Below are 21,432 nucleotides of genomic sequence, written 5' to 3' on the forward strand. Positions count from 1 at the left end.
TTGTAAGGCAGCTGAGGTGAGGCACACTGCAGCTGGAAATAGCCACAGAAACACTCGATGCTGTGGTTTTTGGAAAATCAGCAATCCACACACACAAAAAAGCCTGACAGTAGCCAAATATAACTAGAAATCACCTCACAACTTCTGAAAGTTGCTGTTTGGCTAAAGAAAAAGACTTTAGCCCATCATCCTTCCAAATTGAGACTCCAGCTGCACGTGTGCGCCACCTGTGCTTTGCATATTGCGGCTGTAATTGGCACCGTTCTCCATGTTTTGGGTCAACAGCTATGTGGGACAGACCTCCTGCTGTCCCACATACTGGAGCTGTTAGTTCTGTGGCTGCTGCTGCTGCTGCTGCTAGTGAAGGCTGATAAAAAGCTAAAAATCTGACCACCAACGGGCAGCTAAGTACTGCACGACGTCCTAAACTGACTTCTGAAGTTCAGAAACAAATATCTGCAAGAGTGTTTACTGACTTGTGACACTTTATGGCTACTTAAACTCAACTGTAGAATTATTACATTTAAAGAGATCAAAATAGGCTCAAAACAAACTAAATGCTAAGTGAAGAAACAGATTCTCTTAAATCGGAGGTCAGCAAGCTGTTTTTGTTGCCACTGGACCATAAAATCCATAATGAAATATCAAAATAGTCAAAATCTTGCTTCTGTTGAGGTCACTGATTACTTTAATATACATGGTCAACTCAGTGACTATAAGGTGCTCAGGACCTGTGGCTGCAAAACGAGTCCAAACCATTACTCCTCTCCTACTGTGTTGAAAATTACCGTAGGATGTTTGTGCTGATATGCTGTGTTTTCACCAAATGTGGTGCAATGCATGTTGACCGAACATCTCTACTTTTGAAGTACTTGAGATACTTGAGGTACTTGAAGTAAACGGTGTTGGCAGATTCTTTTTAAAGATGAGAGTGTTTCTCCTTGCCATATTTCAAAAATAAGCCATACTTGAACATGAACTTTAACATGTAACGTGCTAACTGAGGCCTGTAGAGTCTGAGATGTAAGTTTGGGGTTTTTGCAGTTTCTGAGCGTTGCACAGTCTGAGCTCAGGATGAAGATCTAGTGAAGATTGGAGCGTTGTGCTGACGCAAACCTGAATGCTTTAGTCCAGAAATGTGTCAAAACATCTTCTTTTACAGAAGTGCTCACACTTGCTGATAAGCAATTAATCAAGTGCTTTTGATTAGCAGGACCTGGCTGCTACTTACCATTTTAAACCCTATTGAACCAGTAATGTGGAGGCATTGTAGGGAAGAAGGCTTTGAAGGTGGAGAGCTATGTTTATTTCAAATTTTGCAATTTTTCCACATTAAAAAGTTTGTTTACTTGAGGCATGTGCATACGCAGACACTTCCAAACACTTTCAGCATATTAGTTACAAGACAAAGCAGCATCATAAAGACAAACAAGCCCATGATCGATGTGAGCTGCTTCCCACTGGTCACAGAGTTGTTTCTACTCATTTTATGATGACACATTTCTGCTTGTAGCTGCTGTTACGTGTAGGTTTTCCTGTCATATCACAAAGGGCAAGTTTTATCAACCAGACGTCACAGATCTTAGAAACTTCCTCTCATCCACTGTTGCAGACATATTACTTTACTGGCATTTTGCGATACTGGCAACATCTTGGACAAGCTATCATATTAAAGGCCTTTTGTTTGGGAGCTACAGCACATGAGCAAACAGGGATTTTCCTCACATGATGGATTTATTGCAGATTGTTAATGAGTGAAGTCCTTTAACATCACAAGAGGGTGGAGGGGTGGGTATCAGCATCAGCCAGAATCTGACAAGCCAGCATAAAGAAGGAAACTAAAGACGGACCGATGGAAGAAACTTCCCTGAGAAACATTTACTAATTGTCATAATGTGTCAGAACGACACACGAGAAGAAGGGAAAAAAGACGTCTGTGACAGAAAAACACACATGCAGCATTTCTGAGAATTCCATCTCACCGTGTAACCTTTGTTCAGCAAATTTGAAACACGACGGGAGGATTTTTTTTTCTCTTCCCCCCCCAGACGTTATTGTCCCTGACAGCTCTGCTGAAAAACCAGCCGAATCAAAGCTGAGGAGAGATAATTACATTAGACTGTTTGATGAAAGCAATAAAGTCTGGATGACCCGAAAATGGGCAGACGCATGTAAAGTCTGCAAATAATATCTGCTTACTCGGAATTAGACTCAGATGATGAGGAGGAGGAGAGGGAGGAGGAGGAGGAGAGGGGAGGATGGTTTCATAAACAGCATTGCTGTAATGTGAAGGAGGAAAAAAGAAAGAGAGGAAAAAGTCTGGATGATAAAAAGTTTTATTATCATCCAGCTGCTACAGAGCAGAGTGTGCAGCCTGTCATAATGATCAGGATGGATTTAGTCAAAGATTTGGAATCAAAGGACAGCACCTAATCATCTGTTTACACCGTATAGGAGCTCCTCGGGCGGAGAGAGAACAGGGTCGGAGCAGGTAGTGAGGAGAGAGAGGTAGGGAAGGAGAGGGAGGGAGGGAGAAGAGAAACAGAGTGAGAGATGAATAGATAGGGGGGCAGAAAGGAGGTGCATTGGAGGATAGAAGAGAGAAAGGAATTAAGTGAGTGGGACTGGGAACATTTAGGACGCGAAAGAGGCAGAAAAGAGAAGGAATAAATAGAAATAAATCAGAGAGGGAACGGCAAAAGAGGACAACGAGAAAAAAAGGATTAAGAGAGAGGCAACAGAAGACCGAAACAACGAGGAGAACAGACGTGACAGGGATTAAAAACAAGAGTAGGTGAGAGAGAGAAAGAGAGATGGAAAGGTGAGATGACAGGAAGGAAGGTAGTGGGAGGAAGAGGGGGGAGAGTGAGAGAAACTGAAAAGGAGATATAAAAAAAAGAGAGAGAGCGAGGAAAGGATTTAAGGGAAGGAAAGATTAGAGAAAAGCAAGAAGAAAGGAGCATCAAAGCGAAGAGGGGTGCCAGGAATCAGGGAAAGAGGAGATATGAGCAGAAGAGTTGAGAAATGACAGATGAACATAAGTGTGTGATGTATGGAGGAAAATAATTAGGAAGGGAAAGAATCAAAGAAAGATGGACAGCAAAAAGGAGGGGAGACAGACATGAGAAGAGAAGGAGAAAGGAAGGGAGGGGAAAGACAAACAAAAAGGGGAAGGATGTGAAAGATGAGACGAGGGATCTGTGTGTGAAAGGGAATATGGGAGGAATGAAAAAAGAGGACAGAGGAGAAGAGAGAGACGAATGGAACTGGGAAAGGAGGGGAAATGGGGAGAAAGATGCAGGGAACGTGGAGATGAAAGAGAAGAAAATGGAAAGGAGGAGTATGGAAAGAAGAAAGGAAAAGAAGGAGAGAGGAAAAAGTTGAGGGATCAAAGACAGAAATAGATGAGAAGAGGAAAGGGACACAAAATAAGGGACATGGGGGGGGGGGGGGGGGGCAACAGCAAAAAAAAATTTAAAAAATGGGTTAAATGAGAAGAGTGGATGAACAACACATGAGGGGGGAAAGGAAGAAACATGAAGATGGGCCATGACTCAAAAAAGAAAAGAAAAGAGATCAGGAAGGAAGTGAAAAGAGGAGAGTGAGAGATGGCAACAAAAGGAGACATGAAGTGAGTGAGAGGGAGGGAGGGAGTGGCAGACACAGAGATTAAAGGGAGAGAAAGAATAAAGGAGAGATGGAGAAAGACTGGTGATGAATAATTGCTGGTGAGAACACAGCAGCTCAGTGACACTCAGCCTCTCCTGCCGCCGCTTACCTCGAGGGCTCGGCAACATCAACCGCGGCATTAAAAATAGGAGTGATTATTTGAAAACAGGCCCGGGGAAAAGTGTATTTACAAATAATAATTCTCAACATTTGTTTTTGTCTTACTTGAAGCAGCAGATGGGAGGGGTGGATCACAATCTGACAACTGAACGTGGGGGAAACTTTTTGTCTTTCTAAAGCGACACTTTTAACACACATCGTGACACCTAAACAAGTAAAACAAGTCAGGACTAGGAACAGTAACAAATCTGTGTTACAATAAGTCGAAGTTTATGGAGCAGAGTGACATGAAAGACTGTTATGATGGATTTTCATTGCAGTTCCAGTTACTACTGCCTGCTTACTTTTGCCACATGAGGCCAGGCAATGCTGTGCACCAGGAGGAACCCAGGACCCACTGCACCAGTGTCAGACTACACTGGTGCAGTGGGTCCTGGGTTCCTCTGAGGTCTGAGAAGGACTTCACGCCAATACCTACGGGTAGTGTCTAGCACCGCCTTAAAACAGGATGGTTCTTGGGCTCGATTCCACCATGTGTCCAGGATCTTTCTGTGTGAAGTTTCCATGTTTGCACATCTGCATGGGCTCCCTCCCACAGTCCAAAGTCATCTCGTTGTTGGGGTTAGGTTAACTGGTGATTCTAAATTGCTCATAGCGTGAGTGTGAATGCTTGTGTCCCTGTGGCAGGGTCTGTGTCTTGCTACAATAGCTGGGATAGGATCCAGCCTTCCACAACTGTGAACTGAACAAGTGAAAGAGAATGGATGGACCTAATAGCAGTCACCAAACCAGCCATGCTGAACCATGTAGCAGGCAGCTCTGGGTGAACCTGCTCTCACCTGGGAAAAGCAGAGGGGGCCCGTGGGGGCCCTAATTCTTCTATGCTGTGGCAAATGCCAATCGGGCTCACTGTCAAGCCACCAAGTCTGTTTCTGATCATTTTGGAGACATCAGCATCGGTGTCCTGCTGGAGGTCATTTTGTAGCTCATCATGAGTTAAGGACCTTCCAATTTTTTTGTAGTTTATTGCATTTTTTGCAATTTATGTAATTACTATGCACTTAATGCATACATATTATTAAAATATGGGCTTTAATGGTTGTATTGATGTATAGCGATTTGAAATGCTCCCAAAAATGGCACTACAGCATGTAAAAATATAATATGAGCTCTGGCGGCCTTGGTTCTTTACAGGGAGTGCAGAATTATTAGGCAAATGAGTATTTTGTCCACATCATCCTCTTCATGCATGTTGTCTTACTCCAAGCTGTATAGGCTCGAAAGCCTTCTACCAATTAAGCATATTAGGTGATGTGCATCTCTGTAATGAGAAGGGGTGTGGTCTAATGGCATCAACACCCTATATCAGGTGTGCATAATTATTAGGCAACATCCTTTCCTTTGGCAAAATGGGTCAAAAGAAGGACTTGACAGGCTCAGAAAAGTCAAAAATAGTGAGATATCTTGCAGAGGGATGCAGCAGTCTCAAAATTGCAAAGCTTCTGAAGCGTGATCATCGAACAATCAAGCGTTTCATTCAAAATAGTCAACAGGGTCGCAAGAAGCGTGTGGAAAAACCAAGGCGCAAAATAACTGCCCATGAACTGAGAAAAGTCAAGCGTGCAGCTGCCAAGATGCCACTTGCCACCAGTTTGGCCATATTTCAGAGCTGCAACATCACTGGAGTGCCCAAAAACACAAGGTGTGCAATACTCAGAGACATGGCCAAGGTAAGAAAGGCTGAAAGACGACCACCACTGAACAAGACACACAAGCTGAAACGTCAAGACTGGGCCAAGAAATATCCCAAGACTGATTTTTCTAAGGTTTTATGGACTGATGAAATGAGAGTGAGTCTTGATGGGCCAGATGGATGGGCCCGTGGCTGGATTGGTAAAGGGCAGAGAGCTCCAGTCTGAGTCAGACGCCAGCAAGGTGGAGGTGGAGTACTGGTTTGGGCTGGTATCATCAAAGATGAGCTTGTGGGGCCTTTTCGGGTTGAGGATGGAGTCAAGCTCAACTCCCAGTCCTACTGCCAGTTTCTGGAAGACACCTTCTTCAAGCAGTGGTACAGGAAGAAGTCTGCATCCTTCAAGAAAAACATGATTTTCATGCAGGACAATGCTCCATTACACGCGTCCAAGTACTCCACAGCGTGGCTGGCAAGAAAGGGTATAAAAGAAGAAAAACTAATGACATGGCCACCTTGTTCACCTGGTCTGAACCCCATTGAGAACCTGTGGTCCATCATCAAATGTGAGATTTACAAGGAGGGAAAACAGTACACCTCTCTGAACAGTGTCTGGGAGGCTGTGGTTGCTGCTGCACGCAATGTTGATGGTGAACAGATCAAAACACTGACAGAATCCATGGATGGCAGGCTTTTGAGTGTCCTTGCAAAGAAAGGTGGCTATATTGGTCGCTGATTTGTTTTTGTTTTGTTTTTGAATGTCAGAAATGTATATTTGTGAATGTGGAGATGTTATATTGGTTTCACTGGTAAAAATAAATAATTGAAATGGGTATATATTTGTTTTTTGTTAAGTTGCCTAATAATTATGCACAGTAATAGTCACCTGCACACACAGATATCCCCCTAAAATAGCAGAAACTAAAAACAAACTAAAAACTACTTCCAAAAACATTCAGCTTTGATATTAATGAGTTTTTTGGGTTCATTGAGAACATGGTTGTTGTTCAATAATAAAATTATTCCTCAAAAATACAACTTGCCTAATAATTCTGCACTCCCTGTACTAGGTCTTAAAGGGTTAATGTCATTAACAGCAAAGCAGCTGAAACTGATGCTACTTAACTGATCAGATCAATATCCCAGAAGCTCGTCTGACTTGATGCTATGCTATCCTTTATGTATTTATTTTTTATAAGAAAGTAGGAGAAAATCCAAACTGTCAAAGGAAAAAGAATGAAAAAGTGGCGCAGTGGCCTTTAGTTCGCTCTTTCAGCCTTGCTTGGTTCACTCCTGCCGTTTGTATCATAGGTTTATTATCACAGCGCGTGCTGTGTTGCTTTGTAATTTCATCTGGAAATGATTGGCGATGCTTGCGGAGAATGTTGGAATATTTCCAGTGATTTAGCAAAGGGACGAGGACTCGTTATCTGGAGAAAAGGTGAGTAAACGCTGTTAAAAGCCGACCGAGTCTCTGCATCATCACAAAGCAGAAGCAGGGAGGAACATACAGCATACTGTACATTACCACTGAGACAGCGCTACAGACACAACCTTTAAAACAAGAATATCTCACTTTAATTTGCGAGAGAATGCGCGAGCTGTGTACTAAAGTTATCTTTCCAGGAAAACGGAACATTCTTGCATGAAAGAAACAAACTGAAGGGAAAAAATGCTCCAAATCCAACCACTTCAGAAAGGACTGATAAATAAATGCATGCTGACAAACACAAATGCACATATGCACATCTTACACGTTATCTAAAAAAAAAAAAAAAAAAAACCCTGTTGCATTACAGGCTGAAAAACTGAAAAAGTTCCCATCTTTAAATTACTGTGTGTTTGGAATACAGGTTCATCATCCTGTCAGTGGCAGCTCTGCCTCAACAACTGGTCAAGGTGTACTGTACTTTACAATTAAAGGACAGATTTCAGTGCTTGAAATCTGTCCTTTAATTGTAAAGTGATCACTTTATTACCAGGTCTTGTCCCAGCGAGAGCTACATTATGATGCATTTGTGCACCTGAGTAAGTGTTGGAGTCGTTAACAATGCCTGGAGGTATAGCTTGTTTCTCCAACCAAGTTCTTGCCACGATGACTTATGGAGCACATTATTGTTTATTAATAGGAAGCAGACTTCACCCCGATTATTTGGTTTGCACAGGCACGAATGCGTTCACCACATTTCCACAGGCTTAGTGGGTATTGCAGGTTTTTATATTAGCTGCTTCGAAGCTCCAAAGTCCCCTCTTCTGGGAGCTGACGAAGTCGTGATTTGGAGTTGGGTGAGGTCCGATGATCCTGCTGTAACTGGAAATCCTAGCCATGTGAAATCATTAGTGTGACTTTTTGGGAGGTTTCTTTTCAGGGTGGATCCCTGAAAAGCACACAACCAGATTTTCTGCACTGTCTGCAGAACAAAGGTTGTTTGTTAAAATAAACAAATAAATTCAGATTTCTTTACCTTTTCTTGTGTTCCTAAACACACCAGGCTCTCCAGAACATGCACCTATTTTTGGAGTTTTACGCTGTAACTCAACTTCTGCTTTCAAGTCAAATGATGATGGTGCTCTATTTTAAAAAGCCCGATGGATCACAGAGCTGATATGTTCTATATGATTCGTCTTTCCTTGCATTATAGATGCCCTCTGTCCACTAGCAACAGTCCCAAAGTGCCAGAAGCCATCAGAATTATTCAAAGAAAAAAAATTCAATTGACAACTTATAAAAATTGTTCTTTTATTCTTTATACATTATGCATGTAAAATCTTAAATATATTCCATGTATTGAAGTAATAGAAGTACTTAGCATCCAAACCTTGAGTCAGTTGAAGTTCTGGTCAGTGCACTTTGTATTCTGTGGGATTTCATTCAAAAACCCGAAGTCTTATCTCAAAGAGACTCACCCTGTGTGAAAGAGGACAAAATTGGCTTCATCTCAATTTAAAATTGTGCTTGCTTTTGTTCAGGACAAGTATTTTGCTGTGGTTAACCAGCATATGTTGTCTTACAACGCACAGTCATGGTAAAAAGAAAGCATGCCTCCTGTCAACTCTAAGCTTTCACCTAACAGGGGAATATTTTACAATCCAGGGCAGCATTAACCTTAAAATGACAACGTGAAACAAACACCACGAGACATCTGACACCGTGTCGTTATTTATTATTTTAAAAACATAAGCCAAACTTGAGAACCAACTATTGGAAAACCTGTGGATCGATTCAAATATCTATAGTATCAATACCAATGCTGGAGCGATACTAGCACGGTAGGATACTTTGTTTCTATCCTCTAACTTCAGTAAGTGAAGCCCACAAACCGCCTTTAGGTTATAGCAGCTGTGTTGGCTACAGTGGTCCTGTGTTTACTTGGTATCGGATCAATACCAACATTTACAGTATTGCGCAGCACTAACATACATTTTTTAAAACCATCTTTTTGCACCGATACCTTGAATTGTTTCCTGTATGACTTTTCCAAACTCCTGCATCACTGCAGAGGAATTTTGACCTACTTTTGTTTACAACGGTGAACTTTTGTTGATGCACAGCTCTCCTACAGTCCCGCCAAAGCACTTCAATCAGATTAAAGTCTGGACTTTGGCCATTTGAACAACTTGATTCATTTCTTTTTCAGCCATTCTGTTGTAGATCTGCTGCTTTGCTTGGGATCATTGCATGATAGTGGTTGGGCCAAGCTTTAGCTGTCAGACAGATAGCCTCACGTCTGAATACTCTGGTATACAGAGGTGCTCATTGTTGACAAAATGACTGCAAGGTGCCAAGAACCTGTGGCTGCTAAACAAACCCAAATCATCATCCATCCACCACCGTGCTCGACAGTTGGTACGAGGTGTTTGTGTCGATATTCCGCCTTTGGTTTTCCATATAAACAGCGCTGTGCGTTGGCTCTACTGTAATCAAAAGAAGTGTTGTGGTGTGTTCACATATAACGTTGCACACCCCGTATTAAGCAGCAGGTAGGAAAGTATTTTAAAATTTCAGAACTTAGAACGGGAGTGGAGATGAAATTTTGTAATTTTACAGCACAGGAGGAACCCCGCCTTCACTCTGATCCATCCCTAAGCTGATTTGTCATATTTTCCACAGCTTTTAAATTCATCCTGCTGTAAACATAAATTTTTCAATACCGGCTCCTTTCATTGCGAGGCGAACATTACATCCTCTAGGGGATGCAAAAGGGGCTTGTTTTGGAATTACAGCATCAAAGACAATCGTTTCAAGTTGAGTGTACTTACTTGAAAGACATCTTAGCCGAATTTGTGCACAGTCTGAAGCACCATCCCTCTGGCACCGAACGAGCACATTCAAATAAGCGTTGCAGGAGATTTCCAAAATTAATTATTCGTAGTTATCGAGACAAACAGCAATGGCTGGATTTCCACATTTAATAATAGACAAAAAAAATGTTCTGTCATTCTTTTATGTACATCAATAATTACAAGGTCAGTAAGCTATTATCCTCAAGTTTTACATGTAGTTGTCATCAGCTTCTAGTAATGCTTGTTCATCCTACTCTGCTGTCTTACATACAAAATATGCACTGTAGTCACATTTTTAAAAGCCGAGAGAGGTTCGCCATAAATGATTTTTTTAAACCATTCAACAAATATCATTCACAATACTTTCTCATTATTTACAAAAGAACAGCAACTGCTAAATTATACATATTAACAGCCTACTTCCTCAAGATATATAATGCCTCTATACAAAAAGGAAGGAGGAGGAAAAACTAGAGGGGGTAATGCCTGAATTTACAATGACCTTATTCAGATGCTTTAACCTAGGTGTTACAGCATTTTAAGTACAGGTTAATGCAGCTAGTGTCTACTTGTGAATATTAGGAACGTTTCCAGTTACTAAACAGACTTCATGAACATGTATCTGCTGTACATTTCTACCAGCGAATACAGAGATTAATAAAGTGAAATAAGGCCACTGTAAAGTTTCAGTGTTACCCTAGTAAAGTTTGAGGCCTGGAAAGCAGAGCAAAATAGAGAAAGCTGCCCATCTATTCGAATCAAAAACAAAAAAAAATGGACAGGTAAACAGGGCAGTGACAGTGTACACGCTTTAAACGTTTCCCTTTGCAAACTTCCACACTCCCTCTCAGATATTTTGAGCTGCTCAGGAGCACTTCACACCCTGGTAACACCGAATGGTAGCGGGAGGTAATCGGCTGGAAAATCTGAACTTTAGGATGCAGGAATCTCGTAATGCGGCATCAGCAGAGTGCCCACGCTAAAGTTCATGTTTACCAACAGGGCTGGGCTTTAACGCGTTTAGACCAAGGGGAGAAAGTCAACAGATTTAGCTTCGGCCTGCCCACGTTGACGTTAAAACGGAGTGTATTGTGCTCTTAGGTTTTGATTTGTCGCATCAATTTGGTCTTACAAAAAACACAGGACACATACTGGAGCTGGATTTCTGACTTTTTAAAAAAAAGGCATTTCATATATATATTCTCATGCCATGCTGGCACAGATTCCTCAACACATAACGAGGAAAAAAAGCCAGTGATTCCACGTTTGACGGTTGAAAACAAAAAGCAGCTTTCCTGCAGCTTTAAAACCTTCCTCCAAGCAATATTTAATACTAATCCACCAAACAAAATAGGGCACACTGAGGCCATCTTCCAGCTCTGTAGAGGTATAATCATTTACTATTTAAGGATGGCAAGACTAAATTAGCAAACGCAGGCCCTTTTCCCCCATAGATGCTTTACAATAAATGCCTTACAGATAGATTCAAACTATTATATTCCAAGTAAAGGTTTTGATTAAAATGTGACTCCAAAAATAAATAAGAGGGGAAGAAAATGAATGTGCAGGTATGTTTCTTAGTAATTTGAAAGGACGGTTATGTTTGACTGGTTTTAATCTGGGATGGTTAAATATTTTCCCTGTTGCTGCCAAAAATTATTTTAGCACAAATTTGAATGATTACGTTTTGTATTTACACTTGAAATTTTTCCGCTACAAATACATAACATTTTTTGAGTACAGTTTCCAGTTTTGCGCTTAAATGACTGTTAGCTTATCCTGATTGCACAGACACCAGAGTAGCTCCACCCCCACTGGTCTACAGGTGGAAACCTTTCTGTAAAGCATCGACTGCAGGACGCAATCGATTTCCATCATGAGCCGTGTTTAAAGGTACCCTGTAGGGTTTTTTTTTTTTATCATTAATGCTACGCATCAGCAATTTTTTTTTTTTTTTTTTAAATTGTACACAAACACATCTGTCCCAGTGATTTGATGCTAATCCACTGGGGAAAAACAAAAGAAAAAAAAGCAGCAATGCATCAGAGCAAAAACATGCCGTGCAGGTTAGCACATTTAAAGGTGCAATATGTTTAGATTTAATTATTCCAAAGAAGTGTATGCATCACACATATCGACCGAATTTGGCATGCTAACCTGCCAACACTGACCCGTACTTTTACACAATTGCACTTTGCACTAAAGCATCCAGTCTGCACTCGGCACAGCATCAGAGAAACACCCCCCCCCCCAAAAAAACCCAACTTTTCTTTTATACGGACACTGAGGACCGGGAACTTTGAGCAGCAGACGGCAGACATGAGCACTGTTTGTGCCTCATTGTGAGTTTTAAAGAAAGTCAGGCTAAGAAAAAAAAAAAAACAAGGCTGCTTAGGATCCAGACTAGCTGCTAACGCTAATGCTAATGCAAAAACACTGACCTTCCCACTGCCACCCTAGAGTAAGGTGTTCTACATATTGCACCTTTAAAATTTGGCTTTGCAAAAGAAAAAGTAAAATCCTTCAGTATGTTTGCAAGCCGTCAAAGGTACATGTGATGCATCTGAGGAATACTGACTAAAAATCCAAGGCGGTGCTTTTAACACTAACGAAAGGCGACTAAATGCAGACAGAAGACCACAAAAAGTGGCTAATCTCAAAAATTAGTTATTAGTTGTTCATTTATAAGATACAGGCTACGCACACGTACACAGATATTTTTGAAAACACAGATTTTTCTATGCGTTTGCGCCTTTCGTCCGCACGTAAACGGCGTTTTCGGTCACTGAAAACAGATTTTTAAAAACGCCTGCCAGGGTGGATATTTTCGAAAACTTTGTTTTTGCATTTATGTGCGGACGAGGATAACGGAGAAAACGCAGCGTCAAAGATGTGCGCCTATTTTGAGGTTACACTGTGCGCCGCGTTTTTGTTTCGGTGAAATGAATTTCTGCCATGGTGGACTTAGACAAAATACTGTTACTGTTAATTTTACTCTCTGTAGTGTTTAAACGCTAACATATACACACACAGTTACTGTCCCTACACACATAGGACTCAGTTCTGCTTCTATGCGCCATCTTTGTTTACTCTTTCCCACCCAGGCTTCTAGACTTCTGATTGGCCAACATTTCTACATGGTTAGGAATATATCGCCACCTGTTGCTTTGGCATGTTCCTAGCAGCGTTTTCCTTCAATTTTGCATTTACGTGTGGACAGGATTTTTTTTTAAAAACAAAAACGGAAAATCTCCGTTTTCAAAAATACCCGTATACGTGTGGACGTCGCCACAATGTAGCTGAGATGAAAACAGCAAGACCTTTTTGTCCATCAGTCATCATTGGGGGGAGATGAGGTTATCATGGGGCGACCTAACTGGACAACAGTAGCTGCAGCTGGGCGTGGCTTCACCCTGCTGAGTGCAAATGAGTTTGCTGCTCGGCATGGCTGAAGCACACTAAGTAGGGCCTTTAAAGCATTAGTTGGCTGAATGGACTTCTCTTCAAGTTCTGTAGAGCTAAATATGCTTTGAATGCGTGCACAGGCCAAATTTATCCAATTACAGCATACAGTCTGGGCCACAAGCCCAGAATTATGAACCCGACAAACTGCAATTAGCCAAGACCAAGAATGAGGCATCGTGCTCTAATGATACATGAAACATGTCGTTACATTTATTATTAAAGTGATAAAAGTAATGACATGCTTTAGATATCAGGTCATACTGTCCAGCCCTACCATTAGCTGTAAGTCAGTCCTGTCCTAACAGGTGCAAACGCACAACTCGGAGTCTGTACACGCCAACACAGTCCTGAGAAGATGCCTGATCGGCAAAACAAAATTAATAAAAACAGTGTGGGTGGACCAGGGATGAACTGCCCTGCATAAATGTTGAAACTGCAATATTACTTCTAAATTTATCTAATTGCTGAATGCTTGGGACTTGTGTAGGAGTCCGGTGTGAGGCTGCTGACAACAAACATGTTTACAGATAAACAGGTTTCATATACATGTCAAAAATCTGGAAAAACTTTAGTCTCGTTTGGGTTTCTTAAGCCAATCATAGCACAGAGGTTAAAGACAAAAACACAAACATTCAACATTATCTCAAAGACATCAGTATCCGACACAGGATCCGTGTCGTTTGAACCATCAAGCAGAAGAAGATCACAGTGGGCTGACTGGGCATGCAGAGCTCACATCTTCTTTACAAGCTCAGTGTCTTTCTTAAAAAAGGGAAAAAAAAAACTTCAAAGTGACAACTCGCTCTTTAATGGTCTGAACCCATCATCCCACAGTTCCTCTGCCGTCTGCATTAACCACTGCACCGCCCTGTCACCCACGGCCAAAGAAAGAAAGTGGCGACAAACCGTCCCCGGTGAGTTACAGTTTACAGATTTACCTTGGCTGCACAGATTTTACATTCATTTATAGAAAACAAAACAAACAATCTTTATGAAATTATTACTGCAGTACAGTCGAAGCAGTTGTACACCACACTCGTATGGAGAGAGTCAATGCAACAAAATCATATTTGCAATGATGAAAACGACTGCCGTTGTAGGTTTTGTCACTGGAGAGTACAGTAAAGCGATTGAGCATCGTGAACAGCTAGTGTTTTATGTTAAACAGAAACAGGCCTGCTGCGGAGTGAAAACGTTAACCTGCAGAGAAATCAAAAACGCAAAGGTGCTGGCAGATCTCAGAGCTGCTGACGCTGCAGAGGAAAGACAGATGTAGTTCATGTGCCGTTCGGGCATTTTAGTGTTGGGAGCACATCGCCACCTTTGATGGCGGTTAATTGGAGTTTGCGAGCCGCGTGTCTGTCGTGTCTCTGCCACACTTTTGCCTCACAGGTTATTGTAAAGTCTCACTTTTAAGCCAAATCTCACACAAAGCGTAATTTTCTTCTTCCAATGGCCAACATAGCATGTTTTATCAGAGTTTCTTGAACTGAACTCCACCTTCAAATGGTTGGAGGTGAAAGAACTCCTTCATTCTGAGACAGGGTGGTAGGTGTTTTCAAAGGGACTGAAAAAGTACTAAATAAAAATACTCTGTGGAACTCAGAAGGACTCTTTGTGATCATCACATTCATGTAATAATAGTTGGTTATTACCAAAACGCCCTACAAGATCCAGAGCCTCAGCTTAATATAAATAATAATAATTAATATTATTTTATTCTGTAAAAACAACCCAACAAAACATCAAACTACCCATGTTGGGTAAAAAAACAAACCCTTTATTCTAGCAGAGGAAAATTGATAAAGACTGCAGGTGAAGCACTTTGATTCCTCAAAGCACGAGCACGAACGGAGCCGCTTCTCCGCGCCGTGACGCTCGCCGAGCGGAGTCACAAGCGCACGCGGCGCTCTATAATTACAGAATGTCAGCTTTGTTCATGCTTTCTGTTCTGACCTTTTCCCAGTGCTAAAAGTGTGCCCTTTAACCAGGCGGTGTGAAGTTCTAGTATGCTGCGCACATGTGAGAGCCAGGAACTAAACACAACGAGCTCTTTAGGGTAGAATGCAAACTATTAAATTGTTCTATTGCTGCACTTCCCAGAGAGCGGGAAGTTTACAACCTTACGAGACTGCAGGAGACGCATCATATTTCCTATAGGTTGATACACCAACAAATGTGTCGAAGGCCTAAAAGTGCTGCAGTGTACAACTTATATCCTGTATATGTGAACAATAAGATACATATATAGCTACATGCAAAATTGAACAAAGAAAGAAAAACTAAAGCAAAAAATGGCACAAACCCAAATTTGATGCTTTAGTTGTGACATCTCTGTTTTAATCTACCAATCTCAGTTTTTCTGTGTTTGCCTTGAGATTTTTTATTCTGCATTTTCCCTCATTTTCCCACTTGAAGTAATGCTGCTTTAAAAGCAGGATCGATATTTTAGATGTAGACTGTAGACAAGTGCAGGGAAAAGCAGCTGAGGGACCAGACGACAACATAAGAGACATGGAGGCCAATTCAAAAGTCCATTTTTAAAAAACGATGCTCTTAAAGAAACAGGCACTGACTCATGCATTCTGGCTGCTAACAAAAGTAAAAAAACACTGCACTTTACCATTTAAACGCTGGGGTTTAGCAGCTCCACTGTAGCCGCATCGATAAGGGCACAGACGTCGCTGCTGTATGGGCTAATTGGGCGGTTGTAGATAGATCACAGATGTGGAACGATCGCAATCGAATGGCACAATAAGAGCGGCGGAGATGCTGGTATCCCGGGGGTAGGAGGGATGCATTGCATTTTGGGAAATGAGAGCAGTAATTAGAAGGTATGGATTTCTTAGGCAACAGTCTCAGAGCTCAACAGTTGCCCTGGCAGCGGTCACTAACATCAGCCAAATCACTTCAGTCAGAGTCACGTGATCTATAGGAAGCCTGTGTCACAATGGTTTCGAGGACAATTTTTAATTGCCAGAGGTCCCCCCCCCACCCCACCACTACTTCTAGCTCTGTGTGTGAGTGAGCTGCCATTGGCTTTCATTAGAACTGGAAGAGTAATTAGCTGGAAAAGTTTCAATTGCACTGGCGATCCAGCAGCCAGCCGGCCAGCACGGGTGAGGCATTGCAGCGGTCTTGCCTTGTGCGGCGGACGGCTCGGCAGCCAAATGGCCAAAGACAGAGAGACGAAGCTCCAGACAGGCCGCAAGAGTGGGCAGCGGGAGAAGACGCATAGGCCGATTGAAATGTCACACACTCTTTAAATGGGCTCTGGCTACACAGGCAACCTCCTACAGTGGATCCTCATTAAAGGAAGACTGAACATGCTGTTAGCTTGCTCGGAGGCCAAACTGTGCAGGACTCCAGTGACAACAGCCCTCAGTGCTGAGCTGTGAACATGACAGCAGGTGACAATGGGCTACAAATGGGTACAAGGGCTTGCTGAAGTGTGTGTTATGCGTTTTTGTGTGTGCATGTCCAACTGAGCGTGTCCAGTTTTGTTCCTGCCTCTGAAATAACACAATACAAAAGAAAGAACAACAATAACTTAAATAAAATGCGAACATAGACGGTCGCAAAGTCTCTGGATTTTTTTTGTTTTGTTTTTTGTTTTGTCAAAAACTACGAGACAAGGATCTCTTCTAGCAGCAAGCCGTGGCCGCCTCGACTAACGAGGTGGTGTCGACAAATGTAAAATGTTTCGCTGAGGGGGAGGGGAGGGGTCAGCACCTGCTCTGTCCCTTCCTTCCTTCCTTCCTCCCTCCCTCCCCCCTCTCTGTGTCTAGTTTCTGTCGATCAGTTCGAGGGGACTCCAAGCATCAAAGTTCCTGTAGGAGGACAGGAAAGGGGAGACCTCTGAGGCTGCAGTCTGCCAGATGTCTCGGCCCCCTTCACCAAAACGTTCAAGTCCTGCGTCCCAGCATGCACCTCTCCCTGCCAGAGCGGAGCTGGTGGGAGTCTCTGAAGGATGGGGCTGAGGCGAGGGGAGGGTGGGGGAGGCTGATGGGAGAGCTTTTGGTGTTGGGATGGTAGAAGAGGACAGGGGATGCAGTCAGATGCAGGTGGATGGCTGTGCTGTGGGCTGCTGTTTACGGTTCCTCAGTCCGCCAGACTTCTCCTTGTACCCCACACACATCTGCTGAGATACATCGACCAGCGCGCTGGCCACGGCCAAACCTGCGCACACAGGAGGACTCGTTTAGTTAAAGTAAAAGATATAAAACTACAAACATGAATTACTTTTATTACGCTTTTCCTTATTTTCTGTCATATCAACCTGTGAACTTTGTATAACATATAAAACATGTCCAAAGTTTCAAACATGTGCAAATAATCACACTGCTCCACAAAAGACAAGGTACGATCTACTATGATCAGGGGTGCACATGAGTGGTCCACAGGTGTGCATGCGACATGTGCGCCCCTGAATATGATCACCTCAAGCACAGAGCTTTGTTTTTCTTTTTCTTTTTTTTGCGAGAGGCAGCCAATCAGAAGACAACTTTAAAAAACCTAAAAAACACAGTGTGACCTTTAAGACAGAGGATGAACTGCGATGTTAGCACTTTTAACCTCCAAGAATACAAATGTGGAGCTGGGAATGAGGATAAATGATCAAGTTTAAAGTAGAAACTGACCCATAAATAAGGAAATCGATGCATATAAGTTAAATTAGAGGGAGAAAAGTTAAATGCTAAGCCATGTTAAAATGGCGAGGAGATCGTTTATAATTAAGGAAAAAAATTAAGACACTGAAATGTAAGCACTGGTAACAGTCTCAAAAACCCAGCATTAATTAGGCTACACTTGCAATATGAGGCTAACTCTGAATGCAGTAACTGTAATGTGGGGAAAGCTGCTGATGTGTGGAAAGCAAAACACACAACTGCCAACTCACAACCGCGTACACAAACGTGCAGAGCTGGCAATCATTAACTTACACCACACTTCATCAACATTTAATAACATTCTCTGAGCCATGAAATACCAGTAAACTCCATTTATCACCAATATTAGACGCATTTATTGCAATCAAGTAAACACTGAAGGCATAAAAAAGAGAAAACGGCTGCGCTAGGGGTCGCATGCTGAGAAATCATACAGATACTACTAGTTTCTTATTGGTTGAAAAAGAAAAAAAAAAGCAGGATGGCTCAAATCACCTAAACGAGCCGAAGATAGAAATCAGTGATAATCTGTGGTGGTGATATCCTTTTGGTTGCTATGAAATGAGCTAAAGAGTGCTGTGAGGCTGGGATGCTGAAAAACTGAAAGCAGTTTAAAGATCTGAAAGCAACACGGCTGGATGGGGAGCAAGTTAAAAGCATTATAACGGTAGACCCCCCCCCCCCCCCAGGGCACGAGGAGATGGGAGGAACACGGCTAACATGGTCTCAACAAAAGCTGCCCAAGGGAAAGCTCCATCGAGAGCCGCGGCAGTTTTGTTATGACAAAAGGACAATGTGGTAATTAATAAGGGCCTTAGGCATGCTGATGGTCTGGGGATTGCAACTGTGGGAGGCAAAGAGCTATACAACACAGAGGAGGAAAAAAATACTGAAAGAAAGGCGAGTTGAATTATTGAGACAGTAAAAGAAAGAGAACAGGAAACAAAAACTAAGAAAAGGTAAGGGAAGCAGCACTTGGGTCTTATCAGAGGATCTTGAAAAGAAAGATAAGGAAAACAGATGAAGCATGGGTGGGAATGTGAAGACAGCAAGTGACAGAGCAGAGGATGAAAGAAAGTAATGGACTCAATTCTCAGTGCAGTCAGAAGTTGGGCAAAAAAAAGGAGGAGGAAGGGAAAGAAGGGAGCAGAGGGAAACAGGAAAAACACTAGATTGCACTTTAAAGCAACGAGGATGAGAAGAGGATAGAGAGGAATCAAGCACAGAATGAGTCTGCATGGATATAGCTGCAGTATGCTTCCTAACACACCAAGTAGATGAAGGTAGGAAAGCAACAAGCAGTCTTCATTTCGCCACAGGAAGAGGAAAAAAGGAGGGAGTGAAGAGCAGTAACTGAGGAAAACCAGGAATAGCACTGCTGCTTTCAAGCTGCAGCGTTTTTAAAAATGAATACATCCACATCAAAACGATGGTGCTACATGAAGTAATTACTGTAAACATGTTAGACCACTGTCGAGATGGATGTGCATGATTTTGCTGAGACTAAAAATCACGCAATCCCCAAGTAGCACTCAGAGGTGTGGTTGGTTCTGCGAGTAATTTACAACTGTTGTGCTGTTTTCCAAACACAGGCACAGTCAGCTGATGTCCAAAAACAGGCAGTTAGTGAGGTCGGGTTAATTGGTGATCCTAAATTGCACATAGGTGTGAATGAGAGTGCGAATGCCCCGTGAGAGGCTGGCGACTGGTCCAAAGTGCACGCAGCTGAATTTGAGTAGGTCCACCACTAAAAATCAGTCATGTGGTCAAGTAGAGCTCATGAGATCACTGTGAAACCTTGAGTGCTCTCCATGGTCCTGAAATCACAACGGTTCAATTTGAGTGTAATTAAATTTAATATTTTACGTAAAGGTATTGATCCAGACTGACGTCCATCCAAGGCCTGATTATTGTCAGGATGGGGTCCAAAATCCACATCGTGATCCCTCCGTTCTCTCCTTTCTCCAACTGCTAAAAACTAAAGAGTGGCTGGAAGGTTTTGCTGCCGCAAGTGAGCTAATACAGGGCGCAATACATGCTTTTTTCCAGCGTTAAATATCAGTGCAAATAGCACGTCACAAATCAGTTTGCACGCTTGATTTAAATATTCTCTCCTTCCTATATTTTGAAAAAGGAACCAAGAAATCTCTAAATTCCTAATTTTTATGTCATCTTCTCACTGTGCTCTGTTTCTAAATGCTGATAGTGCTTTTTTACCTCCCACCAAAACCCAAATCTGGTCCTTGCATCCTAATTTTTTTTTATTTAAATATATAGGCCTGGGGGAAAAAAATAGATGCGTGAGCTCTCAATTATTTTTTATCCATGTATATTAAATGCATTAACTTGGAAGCATTTTGCAGGTTTATCCTGTACAAATATTAAATAAAAATTTAACTAATCTATAGATTAAGAATCAAGATCACCAGTTTCATTTTCTTAAAACTGAAGCTGGTGTGTGTGTGTATACACTGGAGGCTGGATCATAAAGTCAGTGTTGGATAACAAAAGAAAGAGGAAGTGAACCACGTTGAAAAAAGACTGAAAGGCTCAAAATTGTCATGGACCGACTAAGACCAAAGCTACAGTACATAACAGAGGGGGGAGGAAGTCAGATCAAGGAAAGATGATGTAAAAAAGTGAGGCTCAATCAAACAAACAAGTCAGGAAAGAAAAACAAGTGAAGGATTTTAAAGGCTGCGTCTTACCAGACTGTCCTGGAGGAGGGATTCCGCCAGTGCCCCTGGGTAACCGTACAAAGATGGAGAGCACGGCGGCTTTGTTGCCAAAGCAAGGCTCGAGGGCGATGGGTTTTGGGACGGACTGTGGAAAGAAAATGGGAAAAGAAGAAAAAAGTATACATCACAAGGCTCTCAAATCCTGGTGAACACACACCATTTTCAAAGCCGTGGATAACAGAGGCTTTACTGTTACTGTTCTTGTTTGTGTCAGCAACATGCACAGAAACACAAAAAACCCACCTTTCTATCCCGTGCTGAGATGCAACTACTGATCTGCAGGCACAAATTGCCCACCCCTCCAACCTTCAAAATCCCCAACTGAGCACAATTTCATGACAATGCCGCATGTGTGCAGCGTTGGCAATGAGTGGCTATCAAGCGAAGACGCCTGAATGGAGATTTGGGTCGGCGGTGCGCTCCGGTCGCTGCAGGCCGTCTGACACGCCTGACTCTCTAATACCAATATCTCCTTTTTATCAGCGACTCATCCATATGTGGGGGATGAGTCCCCCCCCCTCCACCCTGTAAACACTGTCTGGATCTGCTGCTGATGCTAGCCTCGTACAATATTTATAGTTTTACCTCGACAGAGGATATGGATATGGAGAATGCCACCATCTTGCCTGCATACAGATAACTTCCTGTGTCTCTCTGGCTTTGTGTTTTGAATTCCTGAGCCGGACAAGAAAAATTGGGCCATGGCATGGCTTCACACACTACTGACACTGCCTCTCAATGTGCTCAAACACAAAACCTTCCAAAACAGACAAGTTGAGATCCTTCCCATGGCAGT

The 21,432-nt window shown here is 42.3% G+C and overlaps 1 protein-coding gene across 1 annotated transcript in view; it reads right to left on the reverse strand.

Moving 5' to 3' along the window:
* Positions 1-9,875: 9,875 nt before the first annotated feature.
* atrn (attractin) overlaps positions 9,876-21,432 on the reverse strand; it is a 133,949-nt gene continuing 122,392 nt past the window's right edge. The window contains exons 28-29 of the mRNA XM_082516171.1: positions 20,607-20,721; positions 9,876-17,407 (exon numbers count right to left, since the gene is read on the reverse strand). Of these exons, the coding sequence (XP_082372297.1) occupies positions 17,283-17,407; positions 20,607-20,721 (240 nt within the window). The 3' untranslated portion in view covers positions 9,876-17,282. The remainder of the gene's footprint in view (positions 17,408-20,606; positions 20,722-21,432) is intronic.

Source organism: Aulonocara stuartgranti (genome assembly GCF_965226115.1).
Source record: "Aulonocara stuartgranti genome assembly, chromosome: 19".
Classification (NCBI taxonomy): Eukaryota; Metazoa; Chordata; class Actinopteri; order Cichliformes; family Cichlidae; genus Aulonocara; species Aulonocara stuartgranti.